Source organism: Artemia sp. Qi Xiang Cuo, chromosome 5 (genome assembly GCF_049724085.1).
Source record: "Artemia sp. Qi Xiang Cuo chromosome 5, ASM4972408v1, whole genome shotgun sequence".
Lineage (NCBI taxonomy): Eukaryota > Metazoa > Arthropoda > Branchiopoda > Anostraca > Artemiidae > Artemia > Artemia sp. Qi Xiang Cuo.
The window spans coordinates 21,325,302-21,346,690 of NC_142798.1; the positions used below are offsets into that span (position 1 = coordinate 21,325,302).

At 32.8% G+C, this 21,389-nt stretch overlaps 1 protein-coding gene across 6 annotated transcripts in view; it reads right to left on the bottom strand.

The window, feature by feature from the left end:
- MRP (Multidrug-Resistance like Protein 1) overlaps window positions 1-21,389 on the bottom strand; it is a 175,237-nt gene that overhangs the window by 136,095 nt on the left and 17,753 nt on the right. For all 6 annotated transcript variants that reach the window (XM_089089429.1, XM_089089428.1, XM_089089427.1 and 3 more), the window contains exon 2: window positions 10,658-10,736. In XM_089089429.1, the coding sequence (XP_088945555.1) occupies window positions 10,658-10,705 (48 nt within the window). In that variant the 5' untranslated portion in view covers window positions 10,706-10,736. The remainder of the gene's footprint in view (window positions 1-10,657; window positions 10,737-21,389) is intronic.

The window sequence follows — 21,389 nt, forward strand, 5'->3', positions numbered from 1 at the left end:
ACTAAAACTCTAAGCTAAGACTCTAAGCCAAAACTCTAAACTCAACTAAAACTAAACTAGAACTATAAGCTCAATATATAAAGTAAAACTAAACTAAACTTCAACTCTAACTAAAACTCTAAGCTAAGACTCTAAGGTAAAACTCAAAACTCTTAACTAAACTAAACTAGAACTCTAACAAATACTCTAAGCTAAGACTCTAAGCTAAAAACTCCAAACTCTTAAATATAACTAAACTAAACTTCAACTCTAACTAAAGCTCTAAGCTAAGACTCTAGCCTAAAGCTCTAGACTCTTAGCTAAAACTTAACTAAACTACAACTTTAACTAAAACTCTAAGCTATGACTCTAAGATAAAACTCTAAATTCTTAAATATAATTAAACTAAACTTCAACTATAACTAAAACTCTAAGCTAAGACTCTAAGGTAAAACTCTAAACTCTTAACTAAAACTAAACTAAACTAGAACTCTAACAAAAACTCTAAACTAAAACTCTAAACTCTTAACTATAACTAAACTAAACTAGAACTTCAACAACAACTCTAAGCTAAGACTCTAAGCTAAAAACTCTTAACTAAAACTAAACTAGAACTCTAACAAAAACTCTAAGCTAAGACTCTGAGCTAAAACTCTAAACTCTTTACTAAAACTAAAGTAAACTTCAACTCTAAGTAAAACTCTAAGCTAAAAACTCTTAACTAAAACTTAACTATAACTTTAACTAAAACTCTAAGCTATGATTCTAAGCTAAAACTCTAAATTCTTAACTATAACTAAACTAAACTTCAACTATAACAAAAACTCTAAGCTAAGACTCAACGATACAACTCCAAACTCTAAACTATAGATAAACGAAACTTCAAATCAAACTAAACTCTAAGCTAAGACTCTGGGCTAAAATTCTCAACTCTTAACTATAACTTAACTAAACTTCAACTCTAAATAAAACTCTAAGCTAAGACTCTAGGCTAAAACTCTAAACTTTTAACTAAAACTTAACTAAACTACAACTTTAACTAAAACTCTAAGCTATGATTTTAAGCTAAAACTCTAAATTCTTAACTATAACTAAACTAAACTTCAACTCTAACTAAAACTCTAAGCTAAGACTCTATGCTAAAACTCTCAACTCTTAACTATAACTAAACTTAACTTCAACTCTAACTAAAACTTTAAGCTATGACTCTAGGCTAAAACTCTAAATTCTTAACTATAACTAAACTTCAACTCTAACTAAAACTCTAAGCTAAGACTCTAAGCTAAAAACTATAAGCTATTAACTAAAACTAAACTAGAACTCTAACGAAAACTCTAAGCTAAGACTCTAAGCTAAAACTCTAAACTCTGAACTATTACTAAACTAAACTTCAACTCTAACTAAAACTCTAAGCTAAGAATCTAGGCTAAAACTCTAAACTATAACTAAACTAAACTTCAACTCTAACTAAAACTCTAAGCTAAAACTATAAAGTAAAACTAAAGTAAACTTCAACTCTAACTAAAACTCTAAACTAAGACTCTAAGGTAAAACTCCAAACTCTTAACTAAAACTATACTAAACTAGAACTCTAACAGAAACTCTAAGCTAAGTCTCTTAGCTAAAAATTCTAAGCTCTTAAAAGTATCTAAACTAAACTTCAACTCTAAGTAAAGCTCTAAGCTACGATTCTAAGTTCAAACGCTGAACTTTTAACTAAAACTTAATTAAACTACATAATTAACTAAAACTAAAAGATAAGACTCTAAGGAAAAACTGTAAATTCTGAACTGCAACAAAACTGAACTTCAACTCTAACTAAAATTCTAAGCTAAGACTCTAAGGTACAACTCTAAACTCTTAACTAAAACTAAACTAGAACTCTAACAAAACTCTAAGTTAAGACTCTAAGCTAAAACTCTAAACTCTTAACTATTACTAAACTAAACTTCAACTCTAACTAAAACTCTAAGCTAATACTCTAAGCTAAAAGACTAAACTCTTAACTAAAACTAAACTAAACTATAACTTCAGCAAAAACTCTAAGCTAAAAACTCTAAACTCTGAACTATAACTAAACTAAACTAGAACACTAACAAAAACTCTAAGCTAAGACTCTAAGCTAAAAATATAAGCTCTTAAATTATACTAAACTAAAATTCAACTCTAACTAAAACTCTAAGATAAGACTCTAAGTTATAACTCTAAATTAAAACTAAACTAAACTAGAACTCTAACAAAAACTCTAATCTAAGACTCTAAGGTAAAACTCTAAACTCTTGACTAAAACTAAACTAGAACTTCATCAAAAACTCTAAGCTAAGACTCTAAGCTAAGACTCTAGGCTAAAACTCTAAACTCTTAACTAAAACTTAACTAAAACTACAACTTTAACTAAAACTCTAAGCTATGACTCTAAGCTTAAACTCTTAACTATTACTAAACTCAACTTCAACTAACTAAAACTCTAAGCTAAGACTCTAAGCTAAAACTCTGAACTCTTAACTAAAACTAAACTAGACTAGAACTTCAACAAAAACTCTAAGCTAAAACTCTAAACTCTTAACTAAAACTAAAGTAAACTTCAACTCTAAATAAAACTAAGCTAAGACTCTAGGCTAAAACTCTATGCCAATTGGTTAAAGAAAAAACCGGGAAAATGTTGGATAATTTCTAAGTCTAAAAAATTCAGTCCGAAAAAAATTAAAAAATTCAAAAAGGGAAGAAGGAAGGGTGGGGATCGGGGGGCCTTCGGGGGCCCGAGGGGTCTTTGGGGGCTTGGGGCCTCTGGGGGCCGGGGGCATTTTAGGGTCCAGGGCTTTTGGGGGCCCGGGGGCCTTTGGGGGCTCGGGGGACATTTGGGATTGGGGGGGGGAGCATTTGGGGGCCCGGAGGCCTTTGGGGGCTCGGGGGGCATTTGGGGTATGGGGACCTCACAAGGTTGGGTAGGGGACCTCGTAACAATGTTCAAATGGAACTTGCGTATTATAACGACCACGGAGTTTCACCTCAAATCATCTTCTAAATCTTCTAAAAGTCTCAAACTGTTTCGCTCAAATAATCTTCTAAAATGTCTCAAAACGGTTTCGCCCAAATAATCCCTAAGCGTAATTTGTGCGTGTTCCTTTTGTTTTGGCATCCCTGCGTTGTCACATTTGAAATTCCTAGGAAAAAATTCCCGCGTTAATCTCTTCATCTCAAAGACGTTCCTAGCTACACTATTATGGTTTCGATAGAATATCAATTTATCGATAAGCCTAATGACCTGAACAGCCATATTTAAAAATAGAATTTCTATCTCTTTAGAATCCCGTATAATTCCTAGGAAACAAGTGAAATCATTTCTAATTCCCCTTTCGTAGATCAATAATTCCCCTCGATTATACAAATCAATTTTTCAGAAATTCTGTCCCCTTCTTTTATGTAATCAATTTCTCAGAAATCCTCTCCCCTCCATTTATGCAAATCAAGTTCTTGGAAATCCACTTCCCCCTCTTGTCCTGGATTAATACACCTCTCTCCCCGTTAATGCGCATGGGCAAACTGCCCCCTGGAGTCATTACACTTGGAAACAACAAATAAATCGACCTTGAAAGAGGCGTCTTTGACCCCATTATAATCAATAAAACATTAAAATAAATCAAAGTGAGAAAAATCCTGTTTTTTAATTATCAGTGACAAAAACAATAAAAACATGCATAAATTATGCCCCCCCCCCCCCGGACTGGTACCCCTTTCCTACTTATTCCGATACGGTGCAATGTTATTATTAGATGTTTTTAGGAATTAAAAGTAGGTTTCGAAGTCTCATGTTGGTTCAAAGGCATTTTGAGAAAGTTTCTGCAAAAATACGTGTTCCAGGGTAATTGGACCGCTGATGGCAGATCAAATGAGAGGGGCTGCTTGTACGCGCTAATGCAAGAATAAGTGGGAGGAGCTATTTGTTCGCACCGAGAATGAAGAGCCAGAAATTATTTGCGGTAAACTTACTGCTATATCTTTATACTGTGGCACATACCAACATCTTTCAAGTCTTTAGATCCTCTCCTTTAAATTTGAGACTGACTAAACGACCGAATTCTTCGGCGATCAGGAAATTTTAAGGATAGATTTAAAAGGAAAAAACAATTATCAAAATTAGCGCCATATTTAACTAGTGAAACGAAATTGATTGTTTGCAAATATAATGATGTAAAGAATTATTTCCTGGTCGGTTGACCAGTACTGAAACTCTACAATAGAAAAAGAAAACTAGTTCTGAATAAAGCACAGATAACAGTTTAGCATTTAGAGGGGTTTGACGGGGCAGCAGAACTAAATTTAGTTGCAAGAATATCAGTTCTTACGTCTTAGATTTTTAGTCAATTTCTGCTCGCCCTCAGTTTTCATATAGCTCTTGAGTTTTCGCTGGAAACTTATTTATTCTTTTTATTTAATCACGACAATTTAGCAGTGACTTAGAAAAGAGCGAGAAGTGTCCCATATTTCTTTTTATTGTGAATCATCATACAGAGCGGATGATAATCGAAAGCTGGGTTTAGGTTCGTTTGTAAGCTCTATTGAAAATAAAAGTTCCGAAATCCGCTTTAAGGGGTGAAACAGATAGGAGGGCAACCAGTCACCTTTTCAATATCCTTTACGTCCCCATGCGCTCCCTCAGCCCAACATGGCCTCGGATGAAAACTTCAAGTTAGCCACCTTAATCAGAACGCTCCAACGATCCAAAAAACAAGCTTCCGGGTGGGACATTATCTGTACAGCTCCAGTAATAAAATATTCAAGATTATTAATCAATCAGGATGGTGAAAAGGTCTGAAAGATCCGAGGTATTATGATTTGTGCAGTCAGAGGGAAAAAGGATGACATATGTAAACATCCCATTTAAAACTGAAGCTTCACTGAAATATTTTAGTGCAAATGTCGGTATAATATACCTTGTTGAAATTATACCATATTGCATTTTGATGAATATGTATACCCCACTCAAGGAAATGTATCTATTAACCACAGAGCTCTGTAGCACAATCCCCTTCCATACCTCACCTAATCCGAAGAAATATAGACATGTTGCATTTCTTTCGGATCGGGATTGTTCAGGGATGATTAAGGAAGTGGTTTTAAATTATCAGATGACTGTCCGAATCAAAACACAAATTAATGTTGGATTTCCATCCAAAGTACTGTTTAAGGACCCAATATATCTCGCAGAAATCAGGTCAGACCGAAGATGTTGGTAGGTATATTTGCAAGGCCCAAAGCAAGGTTCTGGAGACACTACTTACAAATATGGGGTTGAATTGCATTTTTCAGCCTTGGCAGGGTTCCTAGATTATCCAAATAGCCAATTTTAACTGAATACGTCATAAATAACTTTTAGCAGAACCACGGGCATATCATACATTACTGAAACCAGATCCGGTAGAGATTTTGGTCTACATAATTGGAAGGCCTGTGCCCCCCCCAACTTCATAAGTATAGACATGTTACAACCCTTGATTGTTAAATGTTACACGACTCCTGATCGATCACGGATCATTTGTGAAGTAAAATATGCACAGCCGAAGGAGGGCCATGGACCACCACCAGTCCCCTCCCACTTCACTAAATTCGGAAATGCCAACCTCTTTTTTGGCTGGAGACCATTTCAACGTTATCAGATTAGTGTCTTAAGCAGAAAGACGACAAGTACGTAATTTCTATTTCACGTTTGATTTCCACTGAAGATTCAGCCTTTATGTATTTTTGTTGGGGGGGGGGGAGGACACACTCACCTGTAGTAATATCTGCAAGATTTATGTTTTAGTTGTTCTTTCAGAGTGATTTCTGTTCGTTCTAAGCCTGACGTCTTACGTAACCAATTTATGTTCATCTTAAGCTCTAAAATCAATCTTTACTTTTTCCGGAAAACCTTTTTTAATCGAATAAAAGTTGACTCCGCTTTAACTATTGGAATGGTAAAAAAGCAGCCACTAAGGTGGGAATTTACTGTTATTTTTTTTCAAAGAAAACTAACAACACTTCACAAAAATTACCAAGTTGTATACCCGGTTTTTCATTTACATGATTTAGTTCAAACCCAGTAAAATGATACAGCATTTGTCGTTTCCTTTTTCTCTAGGACATTTTTATAAAAGCCCTATATGTGCAAGTGACAAGTTACAATCACTCATCAAAAATGGATAATCCTAAAACCTGTCTAGTCACGTATCGTCAAATAGAAGATAGCTAAAACTGTTACAAAAAAATGGTCAAAACAGGACATTTTTACCTAGGACCAAAAAGCCCACCAGAAATCGAGAGAAATTATAATTTAATGTAAATGGGGCAAAGCGATGTATAAGGCCCAAATATTATTCCCTCTGTTAATTAAATGAATGAACACATTTTCCCTTTTTTTGCAAACATCTAATTTCTTCGACACAGCCTTAATTTTGCAAAGAAGAATTCTATTACCACCAATAAATGTTAAGTATTTTGACCATAGTTCTCCGATTTTACTTTCTGTTATGGCTTTATCAGTTCAGTCCTTGGTATCCACAAACACTGATTTTTTTTTGTTCCAAAAAAATGTATAGCTCTTTAACAATCATGTTAGTAAACTTTCACTTATAAATATTTATACACCCCTATCAGGGGGGCCTATTGAGGACTCACTTAATGTAGGCCTCTACCAAAAATTATACTTCGACAATTACAAAGCACTTTCCATGAGGCGGGTATTGTCGGTGGGGGAGGGGGTTCGTATTTTCCTGAGTGGTATTTTCTGCGGGGGGAATTTTCCAGGGGGGGTAAACGCCAGCTGCCGTTTCATTTAATTTTTCAGCCAACCTGAAAGCACAATGAAAAATCTGATTGGCTCACATTAGCGCTAGCTAAATCTCAGCATTAGCAAAACCTCATTGTGAATGACTCTTAGCCACAACCATTTATTGGGGAGGAAGGGGTTCAAGGGTGGTGGATAATGATTTTCACAAGGATGTACAATATTTATTCTGAGCCTCACCAATTTTACAATCGACTTTTAATTATGGATTTCCTGGGGTTATTGACCTCTTGAAATCTCTCGCTCTCACCCATGATAAATTTGGATGGAAGAAACTTGTTCATACCAGGCTTCAGTCATACTGACTGTAATCAACACAAATCTTTGCTTCTTGCAATCTTTAATGGGGGCTTTTTCATTTAATTATAATTTGACCGCACAAAAAGATCTGAAATACTGTACGATACTTAAGTATTATACCGCCAACACTCAAGTTTACGCTGTTTGAAACTCGAGAACAAACCGGTTTTATCTCTATGTATTGAGAAAGAATTAGCTTACGCTCAGTGGAAAACAAGTGGCGGGTGACAGAATACATTGGAATTATATAATTTGGGCTATATATTTTCATATTAGGGGAGGCGGGGGTTAGGTTGGGTTGTTACCACCCCCACTCCCTAATGTGCAAATATATTGCCGAAATTTGTTTCTAAAGTATTACACTATCATCTTGTTTTGGTATTTTTCATTAGGATTAACTTCACTTCTCGAGTGTTGGCCGTATAATACCAGTAGTTACTGTACAATTGATTTCCAGTCATAAAAATATAGAAAATTTAAGATCCAGATTATGAGGTCATAACCTTCTTCAATAGCTTGATTTTTAATATGAAATAGAAGCTGAAATGCCACGTATAAAGGTGTTTCCACGGGTTCAAATCCCTCCGTAAGTTTACAATTACATTTTAAGCTATTTGGGGAGGGGGGGGCTATTCAAAAATGGAGGCTTTGACCTTGGACTCGTGCTAGTTTTCCAAAATCCATTAAAAAAACGAAGTTCGCTGTTGTATTTCAAAAATACTTGCTCAATTTTTTTCTTTTTTTATTGTTATAAAAATTAAACCATCGCTAAATACGCTTGATTGTCGTATAGCCTACTTAGAACTGTGAAACCATTTCAGAGAAGATCAAATGTCTTTATCATAAGAGATATCAAACTCTATCAAACGGGTTTTCAGTCTCCTCTCCATTGGCCTCTAGTTTGGAAAACGTAATTTTATCCCTTTTATTTCATAGAAAACAATTCCTATTGTTTCAGCAGGAATTTAAGCCATATCAGGGCTTTTTCCCAAATTTAAGAAATAGATTTACAAATCGTCAACAGCTTATAAGTCAGGATTAAGCAAAGTTATGAGGGTCAAAACACTTTCCTTGAGCTTCATTCAAAAATCAGATCCACTACTCAAGGTTTCACTTAAGAGAGGAAAGGAAATAATAAATGATAAATAAAATCAAAAAAGAGTGAGAAAACGAGGATTTTGTCAGCCAATTACCACTGGCTGACAAAATCCTCGTTTTCTCACCCTTTTTTGGTTTTATTTATCATTTATTATTTACCACTTACCACTGGCTGACAAAATCCTCGTTTTCTCACCCTTTTTTGGTTTTATTTATCATTTATTATTTCCATTCCTCTCCTAGCTTCATACGTCATGTATAGGCAGTGTGGTCTTAGAAAGTATTTAGGTTTCACTTTTATAATACAAAGACTGTCAAAGGTCAGGGCCCTTTGGAGAGCTAAGGGATGGAGGTAAGCACTTCAAAATACCTTCCTAGAGTATCGTTGACGCTCTGTATGCATTCCTGAAAGTTGCATTCACCTAACTTTACTAATTTGCAAAATAGATGAAGCCCATCATCTAGGATTTTACCCTAACCGTAATCCATCACAGAGTGCTAATTCTTATGATACTCTTTAAGCATGTGTATTGGCAAAATTTGGAGCTTTGTCGTTTTCTTGGTGCATCTTATTATTCCAAATTGAAATGGGATCAGAAATTAACAATCCCTCATAGTAAATATTCTATGCAGGTTTCAAAATGCTGATCCTTAAATATCACTGACTTCAACTCAGCAATAGGAACTCAAAAGGCGTTATGCTACAATTTATACATTTTTAGATAAGGGCGAAAAATCTGAAAGGTAACTTTGGGGTTGTTTGACTGTGTGTTGAAAGCCTTTTTATTCTTTCTTTTACTGATTTAATTCCACTAAGTACAAATTTGATTTTTATATATGTTTTTAATTATGCTTCGAAACTTCATTGAGAGCAGAGGTTTACAGCAATAAAACTTATGACAAACATAATCAGGCAGATGAGAACCGCTTTATTTGGGGCGGGACCCAATTTGGAAATCGGAGGAGGGGGAAGTTAGATATCAGAAAAACTATAAATATTTTTAGTTCTTGAACTTCGTAAACGATAAACAAATGAGTTTATTTACTATGGAATACAATAAAAAATAATATTATTTACTATGGAATATTACTCATGCGACCCATTTATATATTTTTGGTCATTCGACATAATCATTATCATTATATGGACATAAGACACATTTTTTAAATTAGAAAACATGGAAGCATGAAAAAGTAGCTTTCCCATCTGTACATTGAACCCGACAGACGATACAAAGGTATAGTACAGTATTAGCAAAAAAAAATACTAAGGAATAAATTATGGTTGATGTAGGCCTTTCAAACCAGGTTCTAACGATCTCGATTTTTCGCTTCTATGCGATAAGCGTGAGGTATGTACAAGAATACGAGGAGAGCGGTACAAGACTAGTATAAGAAGCCATACCTATAGTATGGCTTGGGAAATAGCTATAATTCAAGACTAGCAGTGATTCTTCCGTAATAACTAGTTTCTCTGTATTGTCTTGTAATATTGATTATCAGTGACATCAGTAGAAGGAAATGTGACAAATTGGTGAACACGAGATTGCCCTAAAGGCATTAAAGAACACGTTATGAGAGCTACTCTTGAAGTGACTTGTAACATTATTTGACTGAATCGTCACGCAAGAAAGGGAATAATGCCTTTCGCAAAACCAAACCTGTATAAACACAAAGCCGTATCCATGGAGGTAAGGGGTTCAGGGTTTAACCCTCCCCTCCCCCGAAGCTTTTGTCCAACTTAAAAACGTAAGAAAATACATTTAAACAAATTTTTATGCGTTTTATAAACTTTTTAGTGACCCCCCCCTCTCCCCGAAAAAAATACTGGATATGCCCTGGTATAAACACCTTGACAATCAAACAAGGTACCGTGAGAGACGAAAGTAATCAAATAGAGCGTGATCTGCTGATGTGGGTGATATCACTGCAGAGCTACAAAACCTTGTGCCAATCTTGTTTTACAACTGAAGTTACATTTCTTTACAATTACTTATTTTTTAACTACCTTCACTATTTATTGCATTCAAATCAAGATTTTGGCGGAGTAAACACTCGACTTTACACATTGAGTGCAAAACAAAACGAGGGAACACGAAACGTAGAAAAAAACCTAACGGGTAGAGCTTTATAAAGTATATTTGGATTATACATCAAACTCTACGTCAGAAATAATCGAACACACGCCAGATGGCAAAGTTTACAACATAAGGAGGGTACTAAGAGTGCCAGAAAAAGCTTTAAATAACAGTTAAAATATTAATTACATAAAAACCTTGCATGTTATAGCATTCATAAAAGCAAATTTGGGTCCTATACCAGAAAGTACTTCGCACTGCATAGTATTTGACACATGCAAATTCAACGTTATTAAGCATAATGTTTATTGCTTATACTAAAACTAAAGTGGTATTACTCGGTTTATTTTAATGAGAAATACATCAAATTTATACTCACCCAAAGTGGAGATCCACAATAATAGTATAATGGGTCACTATCTCCCATTTTGTGGAGATGTGTTTACTTCCACAAAATCCTGAAAATCATAAAATCTATTTACTATTATTGGCTACTCAAGGAAAAATCTAAATCCAAAACTTAAGAACAAATACCATTTCAGATGATACGAGCTAGTTGGCCATCAAAGGTTTCATCGCCATTATCATGGATGGTATTACAGATTAAGAAAATTTATTTCTAGTTAATTTCAAAAATTGGAAAAAGAGCATGAATTTTCTTTGACTAGGACTTCACATTTAATATCATTGTCGGCGTGCTCTAAATAAAAAAGTTTTATTTCGCATATTTTGGCATATGAGGTACAGAGAAATAGTAATGTAATGTTATCAATACCATAATAGACGAAAAATGAGTTGTATATGGTAGTAGAGTAAGAGGTACCATTTTGCGTGCGCCCCTGTACCAGACAGGTTTCTAATGGGTACAATCTGGTTTGGTGGGTACAATCTGGTTTGGTGGGTATAATCTGGTTTGGTGGGTATAGTCTGGTTTGGTGGGTACAGTCTGGTTTGGTGGGTATAGTCAGGTTTGATGGGTATAGTCTGGTTTGGTTTTTCAAAGAGAGTGACTATCCCCATGCATATAGGTAATACTTCTACAGGGCATTACACCTTTTCAAAGAGAGTGAAAGCTATGCGTGTCAGAAAACCGGTGCGTCTTGTTTAGCAGCCAATATATATCAATTATTTTTTTGTATAAGGTAACCCTGAAGAGCATGTTAATTAATTAGCATTTGCGAATACTTCGATGTGTTTGGTATAATACACCAGTGGTGTTTTGAACAGGGTTGTAAGTTTAAAATAGAGTCTAACGAGGGCTTGTTAACTCAGGCAATTTGTTATAAACTGGTAGTTATATTCTAGTCGCGTCTTGTTCCCCCAATTTTCAAATTGGGTGTTTACAACTAAGGAGGAAACTGCCCTGAGCAAAGAGTGTTTATATTATTGATAATTCTTGTACCCACAATTTTTCAAAGCGGTAGTTTACAACTAAGGGGGGAAATGCTCAGACCAAATAGAATTTATATTATGGTAAATTCTCTTTCCCCCAATTTGTCAAAGCTGGTGTTTACAACTAAGGGGGGAAACTGGCCCGTCCAAAGAGTATTTATATTCTTGTCACTTTTCGTTCCCTCAATTTTTTAAAGCGGGTGTTTACAACTAAGAGGAAACTGGCCCGACCAAAGAGTATTTATATTCTTATCACTTGTCGTTCCCCCAATTTTTCAAAGTGTGTGTTTAAAACTAAGGGGGGAACTGGCCCGACCAAAGAGTATTTATATTCTTGTCACTTTTTGTTCCCCCAGTTTTTCAAAGCGAGTGTTTACAACTAAGGGGAAACTGGCCTGACCAAAGAGTATTTATATTCTTGTCACTTTTCGTTCCCCCCATTTTTCAAGGCGGGTGTTTACAACTAAGAGGAAACTGGCCTGACCAAAGAGTATTTATATTCTTGTCACTTTTCGGTCCCCCAATTTTTCAAAGTGGGTTTTTACAACTAGGGGGAAAACCGGTTTAACCAATGAGGAATATTATTATATTCACTTTTTGTACACTCAATTTGTCACTGCGGTTATTTAAGACTAATGGGAAACTGGCCTAACCAGATAATGAGTATAGTTTTGGAATATTTCATTCCCATAATTGTTTCAAAGTGGGTGTTTACAACTAAGGGGAAACTGACCCGACCAAAGAGTATTTATATTCTTGTCACTTTTCATTCCCCCAAATTTTCAAAGTGGATGTTTACAACTAAGGGGGAAACTGGCCCGACCAAAGAGTATTTATATTCTTGTCACTTTTCCTTCCCCCAATTTTTCAAAGTGGGTGTTTACAACTAAGAGGAAACTGCCCCGACCAAAGACTATTTATATTCGTGTCACTTTTCGGTCGCCCAATTTTTCAAAGTGGGTTTTTTAATATATTGGGGAAACTGGTCCGACCAAAGAGTATTTATATTCTTGTCACTTTTGGGTCCCCCAATTTTTCAATGCTGTTCTTTACAACTAAGGGAAAACTGGCCCGACCAAAGAGTATTTATATTCTTGTCATTTTCGTTCCCTCAATTTTTCAAAGCGGGTGTCTACAACTAAGGGGAAACTGGCCCGACCAATGTTCATTTATATTCTTGTCACCTCTCGGTTTATCAATTTTTTAAACTGTATTTTTACAACGAAGAGGACTGAGAGAAGGGTGTGATAGCAAAATTGCAGCGGAGGGCACATTGCTAGCAGATAAAACAGAGGTGTTAATTGAAATAAAAATTTTTTTTATAAAATAAAGAAAAGTGGGTTTGGGAATATGGGTAGATTGACAAAAGGACGTATTACCGAAGTTATAGTGGAGGGCGAGTTGCTAGCGAAAAACCCATGTGGATGAGTTGAAATAAATTTTTTTTTAACAAGAAATGACTGAAAAGAGTTTGATTGGCAGAAGGATGTATTAGCGAAGTTATAGTGGAGGGCGAGTTGCTAGCGAAAAACCTGTGTAGATGAGTTGAAATAAAAAAAATTTAACAAGAAATGACTGAAAAGTGTTTTGGGAGAGATGGGTTGATTGGCAGAAGGATGTATTAGCGTAAATATAGTGGAGGGCGAGTTGCTAGCGAAAAACCCGTCTGGATGAGTTGAAATAAAAAAACTAAACAAGAAATGGGTGAAAAGTGTTTTGGGGTAGATGAGTTGATTGGCAGAAGGATGTATTAGCGAAGTTATAGTGGAGGGCGAGTTGCTAGCGAAAAATCTAAGCTAATAAGGGTTTTTGACCGTAAACTCTAGTTTTTTGTAAGAAAATTATGGAAAATACAATTCTTTGGCTCATACGTGAAACTTAAGTCTAGGTATGGTTCGAAAAATAAACTATTTCTGTAGAATCTGAGCTAATAAGGGTTTTGACCATAAACTCTAGTTTCCTGTAAGAAAATTATGGAAAATACAATTCTGTCGTTCAAATGTGAAACTTAGGTCCATTCTCTGGTTCAAATGTGAAACTTAAGTCAAGTTTTGGATATTCATAATTATGAGGACTGATGGTTCTAATTCAATATTTATTTCATAAAAACAAACTATTTTTTTTAAACTTCGAAATAATTCAACTTTTTGTTAGAGTTCTAGTTTAGTTTAGTTTTAGTTAAGAGTTTAGAGTTTTACCTTAGAGTCTTAGCTTAGAGTTTTTGTTAGAGTTTTTGTTAGAGTTCTAGTTTAGTTTAGTTTTAGTTAAGAGTTTGAAGTTTTACTGTTGAGTTTCAGTTAGAGTTCTAGTTTAGTTTAGTTTTAGTTAAGAGTTTGGTGTTTTATCTTAGAGTCTTAGCTTAGAGTTTTAGTTAGAGTTTTAGTTTAGTTTTAGTTAAGAGTTTTTGTTAGAGTTCTAGTTTAGTTTAGTTTTAGTTAAGAGTTTGATGTTTTACTGTTGAGTTTCAGTTAGAGTTCTAGTTTAGTTTTAGTTAAGAGTTTGGAGTTTTACATTAGAGTCTTAGATTATAGTTTTTGTTAGAGTTTTAGTTTAGTTTTAGTTAAGAGTTTAGAGTTTTAGCTTAGAGTCTTATCTTATAGTGTTTGTTAGAGTTCTAGTTTAGTTTAGTTTTAGTTAAGGATTTGGTTTTTTAGCTCATAGTCATGGCTTAGAGTATTTGTTAAATTTTCGTTAGGCTAATTTTTAGTTAAGAGTTTGATGTTTTAACTTTGAGTTTAAGTTAGAGTTATATTTTAGTTTTAATTAAGAGTTTGGTGTTTTACCTTAAAGTCTTAGCTTAGAGTTTTTAGTTAGAGTTCTAGTTTATTTTAGTTTTAGTTAAGAGTTTAGAGTTTTAACTTAGAGTCTTAGCTTAGAGTTTTTGTTAGAGTTCTAGTTTAGTTTAGCTTTAGTTTAGAGTTTTAGTTTAGAGTTTTAGTTAGAGTCCTAGTTTAGTTTAGTTTTAGTTAAGAGTTTAGAATTTTTATCTTATAGTATTATCTTAGACTTTTTGTTGAAGTTCTAGTTTAGTTTAGTTTTAGTTAAGAGTTTAAAGTTTTAGCTTAGAGTCTTAGCTTAGAGTTGAAGTTTAGTCATGATATTTTTAAAGTCAATTAAGATGAAGAAATGTCGGAGTGTAGGTATGACATCACCAGGCACGTGCTAGGGATATTGTGTGTTGGAGTGGGTCATAAAAATGAAAAAATGGCGTTAACTACAAGAGTTTATAAGACTGTTCATGAAAATCCCAACGTTTTTTCTGATTTTTTGGACAATACCCATACTCCTATTGATGAGGACTGATGGTTCTAATTCAATATTTTTTTCATGAAAACAAACTATTTTTTTAACAATTGTTTTTTGGACTTCGAAATTCTTCAACTTTTTGTTAGTTCTAGTTTAGTTTATAGTTAAGAGTTTTACATTAGTCTTAGCTTAGAGTTTTTGTTAGAGTTCTAGTTTAGTTTAGATTTTATTTAAGAGTTTTATGTTTTACTGTTGATTTTAAGTTAGAGTTCTAGTTTAGTTTAGTTTTAGTTAAGAGTTTGCTGTTTTAACTTAGAGTCTTAGCTTAAAAATTTTGTCAGAGTTCTAGTTTAGTTTCGTTTTAGTTAGGAGTTTAGAGTTTTAGCTTAGAGTTTTAGCTTCGAGTTTTTGTTAGTGCTATAGTTTAGTTTAGTTTTAGTTAAGAGTTTAGAGTTTTAGCTTAGAGTTTTTGTTAGAGTTCTATTTTAGTTTAGTTTTAGTTAAGAGTTTAGAGTTTTAGCTTAGAGTTTTTCTTAGAGTTCTAGTTTAGTTTAGTTTTAGTTAAGAGTTTAGAGTTTTTAGCTTAGAGTCTTAGCTTAGAGTTTTTGTTGAAGTTTTAGTTCAGTTTAGTTTTAGTTAAGAGTTTAAAGTTTTAGTTTCGAGTCTTAGCTTAGAGTTTTTGTTAGAGTTGAAGTTTAGTTATGATATTTCTAAAGTCAATTAAGATGAAGAAATGTCGGAGTGTAGGTTTGACATCACCAGGCACGTGCGAGGGAAATTTTTTGTTGGTGGGGGCTTAAAAAGGCAAAAATGGGTGAACTACATGAGTTTATAAGACGGTTCATGAAAATCCCAAGGTTTTTTCTGATTTTTTGGACAATACCCATACTCCTATTGATGAGGACTGATTGTTCTAATTCAATATTTTTTTCATGAAAACAAACTATTTTTTTAACAAATTTTTTTTTTTTACTTAGAAATTATTCAACTTTTTGTTAGAGTTCTAGTTTAGTTTAGTTTTAGTTAAGAGTTTAGAGTTTTAGCTTAGAGTCTTAGCTTAGAGTTTTTGTTAGAGTTCTAGTTTAGTTTAGTTTTAGTTAAGAATTTGATGTTTTACCTTTGAGTTTCAGTTAGAGTTCTAGTTTAGTTTAGTTAAGAGTTTGGTGTTTTACCTTAGTCTTAGCTTAGAGTTTTAGTTAGAGTTCTAGTTTAGTTTAGTTTTAGTTAAGAGTTTAAAGTTTTAGCTTAGTCTTAACTTAGAGTTTTTGTTAGAGTTGAAGTTTAGTTATGATATTTCTAAAGTCAATTAAGATGAAGAAATGTTGGAGTGTAGGTTTGACATCACCAGGCACGTGCGAGGGAAATTTTTTGTTGGTGGGGGTTTAAAAATGCAAAAATGGGTGAACTACATGGGTTTATAAGACGGTTCAAGAAAATCCCAAGGTTTTTTCTGATTTTTTGGACAATACCCATACTCCTATTGATGAGGACTGATGGTTCTAATTCAATATTTTTTTCATGAAAACAAACTATTTTTTTTACAAATTTTTTTTTTTACTTCGAATTTATTCAACTTTTTTTTAGAGTTCTAGTTTAGTTTTAGTTTATAGTTTAGTGTTAGTGATTATATTCCTATCTTAGAGTGTTTGTTAGATCTCTAGTTTAGTTTAATTTCAGTTAAGAGTCTTATGTTTTACAATTTAGTTTGAGTTAGAGTTATATTTTAGTTTAGTTAATAATTTGAAGTTTTAGCTTATACTTAGCTTATAGTTTTAGTTAGAGTTCTAGTTTAGTTTAGTTTTATTTAAGAGTTTAGAGTTTTAGCTTAGAGTCTTATCTTAGAGTTTTTGTTAGAGTTCTAGTTTAGTTTAGTTTTAGTTAAGAGTTTAGAGTTTTAGCTTAGAGTTTTTGTTAGAGTTCTAGTTTAGTTTAGTTTTAGTTAAGAGTTTAGAATTTTCAGCTTAGAGTCTTAGCTTAGAGTTTTTGTTGAAGTTCTAGTTTAGTTTTAGTTAAGAGTTTAAAGTTTTAGCTTAGAGTCTTAGCTTAGAGTTTTTGTTAGAGTTGAAGTTTAGTTATGATATTTCTAAAGTCAACTAAGATGAAGAAATGTCGGAGTGTAGGTTTGACATCACCAGGCTAGTGCGAGGGAAATTTTTTGTTTGTGGGGTCTTAAAAAGGCAAAAATGGGTGAACTACATGAGTTTATAAGACGGTTCATGAAAATCCCAAGGTTTTTTCTGATTTTTTGGACAATACCCATACTCCTATTGATGAGGACTGATTGTTATAATTAAATATTTTTTTAATGAAAACAAACTATTTTTTTAACAAATTTTTTTTTTTGACTTAGAAATTATTCAACTTTTTGTTAGAGTTCTAGTGTAGTTTAGTTTTATTTAAGATTTTAGAGTTTTAACTTAGAGTCTTAGCTTAGAGTTTTTGTTAGAGTTCTAGTTTAGTTAATTTTAGTTAAGAATTTGATGTTTTACCTTTGAGTTTCAGTTAGAGTTCTAGTTTAGTTTAGTTAAGAGTTTGGTGTTTTACCTTATTCTTAGCTTAGAGTTTTAGTTAGAGTTCTAGTTTAGTTTAGTTTTAGTTAAGAGTTTAGAGTTTTAGCTTAGAGTCTTAGCTTAGAGTTTTTGTTAGAGTTCTAGTTTACTTTAGTTTTAGTAAATAGTTTATAGTTTTAGATTAGAGTTTTTTTTAGAGTTATATTTTATTTTAGTTTTATTTAATATTTTAGAATTTTTAGCTTAGAGTCTTAGCTTAGAGTTTTTGCTGAAGTTCTAGTTTAGTTTAGTTTTAGTTAAGAGTTTAAAGTTTTAGCTTAGAGTCTTAGCTTAGAGTTTTTGTTAGAGGTGAAGTTTAGTTATGATATTTCTAAAGTCAATTAAGATGAAGAAATGTCGGAGTGTAGGTTTGACATCACCAAGCACGTGCGAGGGAAATTTTTGTTGGTGGGGGGGCTTAAAAAGGCAAAAAATTAGTGAACTACATGAGTTTATAAGACGGTTCGTGAAAATCCCAAGGTTTTTTCTGATTTTTTGGACAATACCCATACTCCTATTGATGAGGACTGATGGTTCTAATTCAATATTTTTTTCATGAAAACAAACTATTTTTTAACAAATTATTTTTTTTGGACTTCGAAATTATTCAACTTTTTGTTAAAATTTAGACGGTGTTACGTGCGCGCACGTAACCCTTTCTAAATTATTTTTTTTCATAATTTCCTGAATTAAATTTCTCTAAGCTCTAAGCTAAAACTCTAAACTCTTAACTATTACTAAAATAAACTTCAACTATAACAAAAACTCTAGGCTAAGACTCTAAGGTAAAACTTTAAACTCTTAAATAAAACTAAACTAAACTAGAACTTCAACAAAAACTCTAAGCTAAGACTCTAAGCTAAAATTCTAAACTCTTAACTAAAACTAAACTAAACTAGAACTCTAACAAAAAGTTGAATAATTTCAAAGTCCAAAAAAAATAATTTGTTAAAAAAATAGTTTGTTTTCATGAAAAAAAATCTTGAATTAGAACCATCAGTCCTCATCAATAGGAGTATGGGTATTGTCCAAAAAATCAGAAAAAACCTTGGGATTTTCACGAACCGTCTTATAAACTCATGCAGTTCACCCATTTTTGCCTTTTTAAGACCCCCACAAAAAAAAAATTTCCCTCGCACGTGCCTGGTGATGTCAAACCTACAGTTCGACATTTCTTCATCTTAGTTGACTTTAGAAATATCATAACTAAACTTCAACTCTAACATAAACTCTAAGCTAAGACTCTAAGCTAAAACTTTAAACTCCTAACTAAAACTAAACTAAACTAGAACTTCAACAAAAACTCTAAGCTAAAAATTCTAAACTCTTAACTAAAACTAAACTAGAACTCTAACAAAAACCCTAAGCTAAGACTCTAAGCTAAAACTCTAAACTCTTAACTAAAACTAAACTAAACTAGAACTCTAACTAAAAAAAATAGTTTGTTTTCATGAACAAAATATTGAATTAGAACCATCAGTTCTCATCAATAGGAGTATGGGTATTGTCCAAAACATCAGAGAAAACCTTGGGATTTTCACGAACCGTCTTATAAACTCATGTAGTTCACCCATTTTTTGCCTTTTTAAGCCCCCCACCATCAAAAATTTCCCTCTCACGTGCTTGGTGATGTGAAACCTACACTCCGACATTTTTTCATCTTAATTGACTTTAGAAATATCATAACTAAACTTCAACTCTAACAAAAACTTTAAGCTAAGACTCTAAGCTAAAACTTTAAACTCTTAACTAAAACTAAGCTAAACTAGAACTTCAACAAAAACTCTAAGCTAAGACTCTAAGCTAAAACTCTAAACTCTTAACTAAAACTAAACTAGAACTCTAACTAAAAAAAAATAGTTTGTTTTCATGAAAAAAATATTGAATTAGAACCATCAGTCCTCATCAATAGGAGTATGGGTATTGTCCAAACAATCAGAAAAAACCTTGGGATTTTCACGAACCGTCTTATAAACTCATGTAGTTCACTCATTTTTTGCCTTTTTAAGCCCCCCACCAACAAAAATTTCCCTCGCACGTGCTTGGTGATGTCAAACCTACACTCCGACATTTTTTTCATCTTAATTGACTTTAGAAATATCATAACTAAACTTCAACTCTAACAAAAACTTTAAGCTAAGACTCTAAGCTAAAACTTTAAACTCTTAACTAAAACTAAGCTAAACTAGAACTTCAACAAAAACTCTAAGCTAAGACTCTAAGCTAAAACTCTAAACTCTTAACTAAAACTAAACTAGAACTCTAACTAAAAAAATTGTTTGTTTTCAAGAAAAAAAATATTGAAATAGAGCCATCAGTCCTCATCAATAGGATTATGGGTATTGTCCAAAAAATCTGAAAAAACCTTGGAATTTTCACGAACCGTCTTATGAACTCATGTAGTTAACTCATTTTTTGCCTTTTTAAGCCCCCCACCAACAAAAATTTACCTCGCACGTGCTTGGTGATGTCAAACCTACACTCCGACATTTCTTCATCTTAATTGACTTTAGAAATATCATAAATAAACTTCAACTCTAACAAAAACTCTAAGCTAAGACTCTAAGCTAAAACTTTAAACTCTTAACTAAAACTAAACTAGAACTTCAACAAAAACTCTAAGCTAAGACTATGATCTGAAAACTTTAAACTCTTAAATAAAACTAAACTAAACTAGAACTCTAACAAAAACTCTAAGCTAAAACTATAAACTCTTAAATAAAACTAAACTAAACTAGAACTCTAACAAAAACTCTAAGCTATAACTCTAATCCAAAATTCTAAACTCTTAACTAAAACTTAACTAAAATAGAACTCTAACAAAAACTCTAAGCTAATACTCTAAAGTAAAAAACCAAACTCTTAAATAAAACTAAAATAGAAATATAACTTAAACTCAAAGGTAAAACATCAAAATCTTAACTAAAACTAAACTAAAACTCTAACAAAAACTCTAAGCTAAGACTCTAAGGTAAAAATCTAAACTCTTAACTAAAACTAAACTAAACTAGAACTCTTACAAAAAGTTGAATAATTTCGAAGTCCAGAAAAAAAAATTGTTAAAAAAATATTTTGTTTTCATGAAAAAAATATTGAATTAGAACTATCAGTCCTCATCAATAGGAGTATGGATATTGTCCAAAAAAGATGAAAAAAACCTTGGAATTTTCACGAGTCGTCTTGTAACCTCAGGAAGTTCACCCAAATTTGCCCTTTGAAGCCCCCCACCAACAAAAAATTACCCTCGCACGTGCCGGGTTATGTCAATCCTCCACTCCAACATTTCTTCATCTTAATCGAATTTAGAAATATCATAACTAAACTTCAACTCTAACAAAAACTCTAAGTTAAGACTCTAGGCTAAAACTTTAAACTCTTAACTAAAACTAAACTAAACTAGAACTTCAACAAAAACTCTAAGCTAAGACTCTAAGCTAAAAACTCTAAACTCGTAACTAAAACTAAGCTAAACTAGAACTCTAACAAAAACTCTAAGAAAATACTATAAGCTAAAACTCTAAACTCTTAACTAAAACTAAACTAAACTAAAACTCTAAAAAAAACTCTAAGTTAAGACTCTAAACTAGAACTCTTAACTAAAACTAAACTAAACTAGAACTCTATCAAAAACTCTAAGCTATGACTCTAGGCTAAAACTCTTAACTAAAACTAAACTAAAACTCTAACTAAAACTCTAAGCTAATAATCTAAGGTAAAACTCCTAACTCTTAACTATAACTAAACTAAACTAGAACTCTAACTGAAACTCAACAGTAAAACATCAAACTCTTAACTAAAATTAAACTAAACTAGAACTCTAAAAAAAACTCTAAGCTAAGACTTTAAGCTAAAATTCTAAACTATTAGCAAAAACTAAACTAAACTAGAATTCCAACAAAAAGTTTAATAATTTAGAAGTCAAAT